We start from the raw sequence: 10,838 nt of genomic DNA, 5'->3' as shown, positions 1-10,838 counted from the left end.
CCGAATTAATGTGCTTAGTGTGGCCGCGTGCACTCGACTTTATACAATCTGTTTTACAAAACCGGTTTATGTAAAATCGGAATAATCCTGTAGTGTAGACGTACCCTTAGTTCCTGTCCTTGGCCAGTTTGGTGGCTGTCCTAGCTAGAAGTGGATTTGTAGCTGGTTTGTTAGTATGTCCCTTACTGTGAAAAACAGACTGGACATTGTATTACAACAAAGCTCTCTTGGGTCTGAGGGACAAGCGAGTGTCTGCACAAGTCTCACTGGAAAGAGAGAGCAGACGAAAAATTCCAATTTCCTGTGACCTGTTTGCTACTGATGGGGATCGACTGGGTTTCTGAGTAGTGATTTCCTCACCAGGGATAGGAAGCAAAATGCTGAAATTACTAAACGTATCCATCTGGCACAACAATGGATCACGTGCTCCGAAGACTGAAGGCCCACTGCTTGCAAGCTGCACTCAGGGACTAGATCAAGCCTATTATGCAGAGATTCTCAACTGGTCTGTGAGAATACACACTGGCTCTTCCTTATTTCCAGAAGCTTGTTGCATCTTAAGAAACTTAAATATTTCCATAAAATTACTTTCCAATATAAGCAACTGCCGTACTTACCTCAGGGATGTTCTTCCATAGTCAACGAGAGGAGAAGAGTCCATGTATTAAAATGTGGCCCATGCTAGGAATACAGCTGAGTCCCCCTGCTACAGTGGTTCTTAATAGTGGGAAGGGACTGCCACATGGCAGCCTTGCAGACCAATTCTCTGGTTTCCCCTATTAGCAAAATCATCAGCTGGCAAAACACAGGATCTGAGCCATTTGCCTGTTAGGAATCTGCAAGTTGCCATTGTACCATAAAGATAAAAACAAGTTCTCCTGAAAGGAATGGATTAGAGTCCAATACCCTGAGGGCTCTAAAAATATCACAGGAAGGGCCAAGTTGGTTGTTCTCCATCTAAGGCTAGAGGACTCTTCTGGGTGCTGCTCCCTAGGAAACTAGTGCTTGGTCCAGTGAGTAAAATCAATATAACGCTCTGCATAACAAGAATGAAAAATCATTATCATCCCAGCAAGGGTGTGGGGAAGAGATTATAAAAAACGGTGCAAAGAGCAGCCAGCCAGAGTTTGCAGCTGGCAGGAGCAGGAGCAGCCAACTCAAGGCACTCTGGACAGTCCAGTCAAAGCGCTAGAAGTTGTCTCTGCCTTGCTGATTGGCTGTTTGCTCCAACTCCCTCCACCACAGCCTCACCAGTTTTATTCCATACTTGTCCTCCCTTGCTCTCCCCTCTGCCCCTCCACTGCCTTTCCCTTTTCTTTCCAGTTAGCTCAACCACTCCTATGTAAAGCCATCCATTTAAAAACACACCCTAACACCTGGGGATCTAACGCCATGTTTGCCACCATCACTCTGCTGGTGTGTTATTGCCCTTCCCCCACCTGTCTTGTCCAGTTAGACAATATTGTCTCATTGTCTCCATGTACTCCCCATCTGTCTCTCTCCATCGGCTGTCTCTCGTCTTATATTTAGATTGTCAACTTGCTGGGTCTTTCTGTTCTGTGTTTGTACAGCATCTAGCACAATGGGCCATGACTGGGGCTCCAAGGCACTGTAAGAATACATATAAATAATCATAATAAGAGGTAGAAAGCAAATTGGCTGAGAAACAAACAAACATCCAATATCCTGATGCAGGACCTGCGTCTTGCTGTAGCATGATTGGTTGCCACCTGCCTGACAATGAAAAAGGACTATGCCAATAGTCTGCAGCAGTGGCAACCAGGCAACAGAAAATACTTTTTCTATAGCACCTTCCATCAAAGTATCTCAATGTGCTTTACAAACAGGAGTTATTCAAGCTTATTATTCATTATCTCTATTTTAGTGAGGGGGAAACGAGACACAAAGAGACTAAGTGACATGCCAAGGTTACATACAAAGGTTCTGGCACAACCAGAAATAAAACCCCATTCTGCACATTAATCACAAAACCCTCCCGCTTCCTGACCTTCTGGATCATTACTGATCTGGGCTTCATTTGCACAGAGAGAGGAAGTCTTCACCTGCCATTACCAATCCCCCAAACCATCCAGTCCCCAATAATCACTATAATAATGGATTTACTAGACACATGTATTCTTCCTATGTGCAAAAACAATCAATCAAAAGACCTTTGCTGCATCAGTTATCCGTTTTTGTATCAGTAATATGTAAATTCATATAGCCATAGGATGCAGCAGGGTAACCCCTCCCTTAATATGGCAGCTTGCTGGATTATTCCACTGTCACCATTCTCATTATCTATATATGCATAATATACCAAATGGAGTTTTGTATTAGCCAATCTGATTGACAGCTAGTTAATTTACTGGTAAAAACTCATTATGTGCAGATTTAGGGACAGTGGAATTATTAAAAGCTTTGTGTGTCTGGAAGTGATTACACAATACAGCTTTCTGTTGCTATTACAATCCTTCCAACAGGATTAGCTCACAGGTTGTGTCTTCCTAATTTGGTTAAACTAACCCAAACTTAATGTGCAGTGCTAATCACTTACCAGTGATTGACTGACAAGAGACTGAGCAAAATTGGCATCTTGGGGAGAGTGGTGTTTCAGTGCATTGGGATTTAATGGCTTGCACGTCAAGTGGGCTCGGTTTACAAACAAAATATTTGGCCACACTAGGAGCTTTTGGCTATATAGTTTATGCCAGCCCCCACTCCCACAGCAAAATAAGCTATACTGGCAAAGGCAGTTTTGCCAGTATAACTGCATCCACACTATTTACAGCTATGTCAATCAGGGATCACACCGTATACTTCTGACCAACATAACTTTTTGAGCACAAGCTGAGAGTGTAGATCTGACCTAAGTGCCAGCCATGCAAACTCGCCAGAGGTTCAGAGTCAGGCGTTTTTTTTCCATCTTTCACACCACCAGCCATAATAAAAGGTTCTGCTGTCCTAACTAGGCCCTCTTCACACTTTAGCAACCCCATGTTCTTCCAATTATTCCTACAGTAGCATCTGTGCAAAACTCATAGTCTCCACAGGGAACACAGATTACAAGTCAGCAACTAATTCTGTTGATCCACTCAATGGAAGAGAATCCAGCTGATATTCTCTTTGCTATGTTGGTTCTGCAGGGATGACAGGAGTAAAAGGAAGTAAAAACTTCTTTGTTACTAAAGTGAGCAGAGGTGAGTGACACTTAATATACACAGGGAGCAGATCTGTTTAGGGAGATAGGAGAGTTTTACAAAGCAGAGTTGTCAGCACATAAATGCCACAAATGAACTCAAAAGATGTCAAAAGCATTTGTCCTTCTGAAAGTAATTTGTTTTTTAAATTAAGTATTTGAAAAGTATTTATTGTGTGCACACAGTACACAATTTTCCATGAAACTTTCAATCATATATTACAATGCTAAGCTCTAGCAATACTCAAGACTCAGCATGCTCAGGGCCAGAGCATCGCACGCTAAAACAACAGTTGGACCTGGCGTGCCAATGAGTTACAGTGCTGTAAAACTGGAGTCCCACAGCAGTGGGTAAGGCCCAGTTGTCTTTACTTTTGATTTCATATAAATATACAAATACAAGTCACATAATATGCTGCTTCTATTTCAATGTGCAATCATTTAACAGACAGAGCTGCAGAGCTCCACTTTAGAAACTTACACACACACACACACACACACTATCCTGCATGTGTTAATCTCCCATCACATATTGAAATAAGCAGTGTTTTCTTCATTTCTCTTTGTTGTATTTCCCTAAAAATAAAGAGGCTATGGCAAAAACATTACGGCAGATGCTGCTCTTGCAAAGATGTAGGCAGGTGTTTAGATTTATGCACTATGCATAGTGCCACTGGTTTCAACAGGACTATTCAGAGTGTATAAAGTTAAGCATGTGCATAAGTCTTTGCAGAATCATGCCCTTAATGCAGCATTCTGGCTGACAGTTGAAACTCCCAAGAGGCAGGGGTTCAGAGTGACGATTCTCACAACCACTGTAGCACCTGTTCATACACACACCTACATATGTGAAGTAACTTCACACGAGTAGTCCCATCAAATTAAAAAGGGACGGTTTAGACATATAAAGATACTCACATGTCTAAGAGCCTGCAAGACCAGGACCTTAATCTGAACACAAAGGCCATGCGTATTAAGATGTGTTGTTTTTGTTAAGTAATACACACATTTCTGACTTTAGAGCAGTTAAATGCCCACCTATGAAGCTTCTTTTCTATCTGTTTTTCAAGGATGAATTAAGATGGCTGATGCTTTTATTACATCTACCATATTTAAAAACTGAAATTATGAAAAAAAAATCAATATCAGCTTTAAGTGTAGAAACATTTTTAGAAATTCTTATAAGAATATTTCTTTTTTGTGGTTTTGTTTCACATGCACCTGACCTAGATTTGACAGACACATTTCATGATGACTGCATTTATGAGACATTTTCAATTTTTATATATCTACAGTTGCCAGGACAAAGTTGTTTAAATATACAAACCTGTGAGGAAAGTTCAATTCTGGATGTACAAAACATCTTGGAATCTAGATAACTCTCCATTGAAGATAATAGTCAAAAGGACAAAGGGAATGCAGTTTTAATATTGAGACACAGCTCAGCACAAACACTGTGTACACTACAATAAAACAGCCTTTTAACAAAGTAACTTTTTTTAAAAAAAGAAAAGCACTTCACATTCATTAAATATTAATTTTTGTAATGTTTTATGTATGTAATAATTGAATATTTTGTTTTATTCAAGTTTTTTTAATTATCCTAGATATTTTTATTTTCACAAAGTATACGTAGTTGTGAAGTGTAATCTACATTTAACCTTTAAAGGCCTAATCCAAAATCCATTGACTTTAAGAGGCTTTGGATCAGGCACCCTAGTCAGAGAGAAGAGATAGCTCAGAGGTTTGAGCATTGGCTTGCTAAACCCAGGGTTGTGAGCTCAATCCTTGAGGGGACCACTTCGAGATCTGGGGCAAAAATCAGTACTTGGTCCTGCTAGTGAAGGAAGGGGGCTGGACTCTATGACCTTCCAGCTCTGCGAGATAGATGATAGATCTCCATATATCAAGGTAAACATACACAAAGTTTAACCTGTTTAAGTGGGGAGGGATAGCTCAGTGGTTTGAGCATTGGCCTGCTAAACTCAGGGCTGTGAGTTCAATCCTTGAAGGGGCCACTTAGAGATCTGGGGTAAAATCAGTACTTGGCCCTGCTACTGAAGGCAGGGGGCTGGACTTGATGACCTTTCAAGGTCCCTTCCAGCTCTAGGAGATAGGATGTCTCCATTTATTTAGAGATCCGTAAAGAACACAGTAAGGCAAAGTGATAATCTCCCATGCAACATCAGACTATGACAAACACAAGAGGCTAAAAATGGCTCATCATAATTTATTTTATGTTAAAATGTACAGCTTGGGGTTGTTGGTTTTTTGTTTGTTTTTTTTAAGTGACTGACTAAAAAGATAACAGATAAATACAAGAGTGTCACTGGGTCCTATTTTACACAAGTATCAAGCCTCTTCTGCTTGGCCCTTACAGTCACTCTGTACAGGTACAAAGGCTACAAAAAAGGAAGCAATATAAACAGACACATAACTTTTGCCTTTTTACATGCGATCTGTAAGCTTAGTTTGAACTATTCACACGCTACTGCTCTATTTTTTTTCCCTTAAAAAATAACTTCAATATTTTATAAAGATAGAAAATCTACAGATGGAATGAAAATGTAAAGTTAGAGGCATTTCCATAAAATAGCAACTTTACACCAAATTCACTATTTTTTAAAATCCTGCCAAGTATTTAGACATATGTGAAAATGTTTCAAAACATGACAAATAAACACTGAGATATGCTTCATTCGGTCAAAAAAAGTCTGCAATTATAAAACAGAAAGCTGCCTTTTTATCCCCCCCTCCACAAGAAAAACCAGATATCGGTCACCAAAAATGGAAAAAAGAGTCTCAATTTTACACCAAACATTTAGCAATAAAACCCTTTGAACTAATGAAAAGGTGAATAGCTTTTACAGGTTTTTTTATTTTTACAAGTTTTATAATTAACAAAAATATAGTTTTGTTTTTTTACCCTCAAATTAGGGTAACCTAATCAAGGCAAAAAACTTAAGAAATGGCTTACTGTTAAGCACAACACTTGTACAGTACTACAAAATGCACTGTCACTAACAAAGACATTAGCGGCATGCGGAAGTGTCACCTTAAGAAACAAAATGTACAATAAATGAAATGCTAAAAAGCATTTACATGTGGGGGAAAGTGGAGAGAAATCTCACGGTCCAGTACTAAGTTTTGGAGTCTATGTATCCACATTTTTAATGGGAGCAGGCACATAAAATGGCTCTGAACCATTGGCTGCTGTGTAATTGCAGTTCGTAGAAAGAATTCTTCCTTTCCAGAGAACTTCAGTTAAAATTAAAAAACCAAAACAAAAAAAATTTAAATAAAAAAAAAACAAAAACCCCAAACCCGCAACCCCATCCCTCTAGAACAAAAACAACAAAAAAGAGGTAAAAAAAAAAAAAAAAAGAAAGAAAAAGAAAAAAAAAACTTGTATAAGGCTTTCTGCTGCATACAGCTTTTAACATGGTGCCAACAAATGTTTTTGCATTCACACCGATTGCTGGTTTTGAAATCGTACTCTCCTATTTGTGCAGATCAATCCAATACGCCAGTTTGGTAATCTGACTCGCCAAAGAGCCTACCTTCTCATGTAGGATCCATTAAGAGACTGTTTAGACATGCCAGTATTCATGTAGCCATGATGCCCTGGAGGAGTGTACATCATGTTACTGTGTGGTGCTGTCTGCATTGGCTGCTGTGCATATGGCTGAGTTCCCATCATTCCCATCTGCATCTGCATAGGGTACTGGGGTGTTTGATTCATATATCCGTGGTTACTATGATATCCACTGTTCATCATGGGCTGGGACATACTATATCCATTCATAGCATTAAGGGTGTTCATATTCATGTTCACTGAATTGACATTATAAGCGGGGGCTGGCATCAAATTTACACTCATATTCATACCACGTTGCATCGTTAAGGTCCGTGCAGGTCCTTGCATAGCCACAGTCTGTGAAGCACGCCCATAGATTTGTGACTGATGGGCTGCTGCAGCTGGGGGCAGAGGGGCTGATTTGGTTCTCACAGACACATGGCCTTTGCCGGCCATCTGAGTTTGCAGTCTTTGGGTATGGGATATTCCAATATTTGATGCTGCCATGTTACGCTGCAAAAGGGGAGGAGGTAAATTCATGGGAGGTGGAGTAAGATTAGGGGGCGGGGTCATAGTAGCCTGTGCTTGGGGTCCTCCAGGAACAGTGTGTGGAGACTGAGAAAGCTGAACAAGCCCTGTGTTACTTAAGGGTGTAGACAAAGAGGCACTGTTTGCATAGGAAGTTACAGCAGCTGAATGGCTGTAAGGCAATGAATGATCCATAAGTGTGTTAGTTAACTGTTGCAGTTTCGCAAGGCTAAAGGTGGCAGATGGCTGTGGGTAATGCCCTGCTCCAAATTCACTCTGACCCATTCTTTCATATAGGCCAATGTTGGCATTGCCAGTCTCTGGGATTTCAGTTAACTGCATAGGTGGTGTAAAATTAGCAGCCATGCTGCACTGAGATAACTGTTGGTTGCTGCTTGGTGGCCTCTCAACAACACAGCCTTGAGGAGATTTTACATTACAGGTAGGAGGAGAATTTATGTTGGTTTGTTGCATCATACTGCAGCTTCCATTAATATTAGACATTTGCTGCGTCACTGCACAGCTACTCTGCGTTAGGTTACTAGATGTAAGGTTGCTATATGAGCAACTGTTTTGGGAAGAGTTGTTTCCACAGATGCTACTTCCCATTGTAGAATCGTAACTGCTTGGGTTTTCATAGTTTTCTGTTGTGCTCTCGATGCTTCCTAGATCACTAAACCCACTATCCACAACTTGTTGTGAATGATCAGAAACTGATGGGACATCCATCATTGGGCTGGTCTCCATGTTCTGTAAAGATGGCACAGAGATGGCACTTTGATCTGGGCTGATTTGAGCATAACTGTTCTCTAATGGAGGAACGTTTGGACTATTAACAGAACGAACTGACTGGCTAGGATGAGAATGGACAGATGAGACTGGGCTACTGTGGTCAGATTGTTGGCAATCATCCAGTGTGGTCATTTGTGGACTTTGGTCAGTATGAGTATAATTCTGCAGGCTTCTACATGCCTCTTGCGTCTCTGAACAGTCCTGAAATGCATCTTCCTGTTCAGCTGTTTCCTGGGTTAGAGACTGGACTGCTTGTACTGTCTCTGAATCAATCTCCATGCTTTCAGTATTTTCTTCCTTGAAATCAGAATTTAACTCTTCACTCTCCTTTTGGTCCTGATTATTATCTGTATGATCATCATCAGATTCAGGCACAGGCCCTGAATCTTCAGTAAGCTCATTATGGTCACCTTCACACTCAGCTGCAAGGTCAACACCACAATCCATTAAGTCCTCTTGATTTGAATTACCAGTTTGTACATTTAAGTCTAAAAAAGACTCCTGGTTCTCTAGCACTTCTTTGAAGGCTTCTCCTGGTAACTCCTCTTTCTCCACTTCTGTTGAACCCATATGGCTATCATCTTCATCATCTGCATCATGATCCTCATTGTGAGATGGTTCTTCCTCTTCTTCCTCTTCCTCTTCATGATCATCCAAATGCTCAGGTTCATCTTTTTGCACGCACGTTTCCTTCTGTGGATCTTTATCTTGATTTTTTGCACTGGCAACATCTTCCTCTACATTTTTTTCTTCTTCCTCTACTTTCATTAGATCATTTTCTATGATTTCAAAGGGTTCACTGGGTGGGTTTAGAAGCTCAGGTTCCAGCTCTTTTACCTCATCTTGAGGCTGCAAATTCTTAACAGGCTCTTTAATCTCCTCCTCTGCAATAGCAAGAACTTGGCTGGGCTTGTCTTCAGATACTTGCTTCTGTTCCTCTACTATTATCTGGCAGTCAGGCTCCATAGGAGTCTCAGGTGGGGTGTATAAATTAAGTTTAAAACCAGGCTTTCTTTCTTTGTTCTGCCGCCACTTAGATGCATCACGCTTCAGTCCTTTGGGCCAGCCTTGTTTACACCTCAAAGGTTCAGGATTGTCTTTAGTGCTTTCTTCCAAGACAGCTACATCCTCTGTGTTGTCTTTGGGAAGCAGAGAATAGAGAAAAGAAAAAAAGGTCTTAGTTTGCATAAACAAATCTATTTCCATCAACAGACAGAACTGATTAATCCAAAATTAACTTGTACATTGTTTAAAAAAAATTTGGATAATTAAGCAAAAGTTATACTGCCAACAGATACTCTTAATATAATCACACATGACAGTAAATGGAGGTAACATTTACTGTACACCCACTGCTTCCCACTCAGTAGAACTGCACAAGAGTTTTAAACATTATAGCATACTAGCTGAATAAATGTAGACAGACACCTTACTTGTAGCACTATAACACTTAGTCTCATAACTATATATGTATTTAAAAATGCCCTCTGATACTTCCTGAAAGAATTTTAAGCAAAAACATTTTTAAACTACAGAAAATGTACCCTACAAACCTTTTATTTAATATAAACAATCTCCTCACCTTGTGGTATTTATAAAATGTGGTGGACAAATAGAATACAGAGCTAATTTGTAGAATAAAACAGAATGCGACAAAGTTCACTATTGTTAATCTCTCCCACTAGTGAGATAAACCAACCCCAGAGTGATTTTTACACACAAGAGCTCACATACATGCACCCCTTCATACAGTAATATGTACTTTTATAAAAGATGGATATCAATTCTCATTATCTAGATATGGAATGCATGACTACACCCTTTTTGTTACTGGAGAAATGATACAGCTGTTGGATACACAAAGGTGCTCTAACTCTAGAAAGTACTATGCTGAGTTTGATGCATGTAAATTATTGCTCCAATGCTGAAAAAGGAAAATAATTTTTCCTCCTCACAAGAAGCGTCTTGCAATACAAACCAAAATGTGGGGGAGATTCCATGCAAAAACACATTCTGAAACAGAACTAAATAAAATTGAAAGCAGAGATGAAATTAAAAAAATAATTCAATTAACCATAAAAACAATTAGGAAGAAATGTATTTTGGTGTTGAATACTGCTGCCTTCAAAGACACAGCTTCAGAAAAAAGTGTTACACCCTTAAATACTACCTCCCACTGAAAGGGTTACTCCAAACTCATTGCAAAAGTTGATTAATGTGATAACGAGACTCTTAGACCTCATCTATACACAAATACCAGTATAGTTCAAGCAGTTCAACCTCACTACTGTGGATGCAATTTTATCAATATAAGTGTGCTTACACCGGTATAATTTATTTCTGTACAGGAAGGAGGCTAAACTATACCAGTATAAGGCACCTTTACACTGGTAAAACAGCATCCGCACTAGGTGTTGTACTGGTGTAACGGGCAACACAAAAATTTAACTTCCTGATATGTCCTGAGAATTATTAGTTCTCCAGTACCAAAGAGATACCTGCAGTTTTTGAGAAAAAAAGTGTTTATATGTAAGAATCTATAATTCATTCCAAAATTGGAATTAAACTGATGTTTTCATCTGAGAGTTAAGAGGGAGAGAGATGAGGATATTCCCAAAACTGCTCACTGATGAATACACTTTACATCCTTTAGCTTTCCTACTGGGCAATATCCTTGAAATCTAACTTGGTGAGCAGCTGTTAAAATGTGCATTAAATAAATTGTTACACACTAAGACCTGG

General features: G+C 39.6%; 1 protein-coding gene across 15 annotated transcripts in view; it reads right to left on the bottom strand.

The window, feature by feature from the left end:
• Nucleotides 1-5,413: 5,413 nt before the first annotated feature.
• The window catches only part of KAT6B (lysine acetyltransferase 6B), a 200,977-nt gene continuing 195,552 nt past the window's right edge, over nucleotides 5,414-10,838 (bottom strand). For 14 of the 15 annotated variants that reach the window (XM_075072776.1, XM_075072778.1, XM_075072770.1 and 11 more), the window contains one exon: nucleotides 6,535-9,235. In XM_075072776.1, coding sequence (XP_074928877.1) covers nucleotides 6,756-9,235 — 2,480 coding nt within the window. In that variant the 3' untranslated portion in view covers nucleotides 6,535-6,755. Of the gene's footprint in view, nucleotides 9,236-10,838 lie in introns of all 15 variants that reach the window. The other variant, XM_075072766.1, reaches the window with a different exon arrangement.

This window comes from Chelonoidis abingdonii, chromosome 15 (genome assembly GCF_003597395.2).
Source record: "Chelonoidis abingdonii isolate Lonesome George chromosome 15, CheloAbing_2.0, whole genome shotgun sequence".
NCBI classification, from domain to species: domain Eukaryota; kingdom Metazoa; phylum Chordata; order Testudines; family Testudinidae; genus Chelonoidis; species Chelonoidis abingdonii.
The sequence above is the reverse complement of the archived record's forward strand: the minus strand, read 5'-3'. Positions and strand labels throughout refer to the sequence as shown.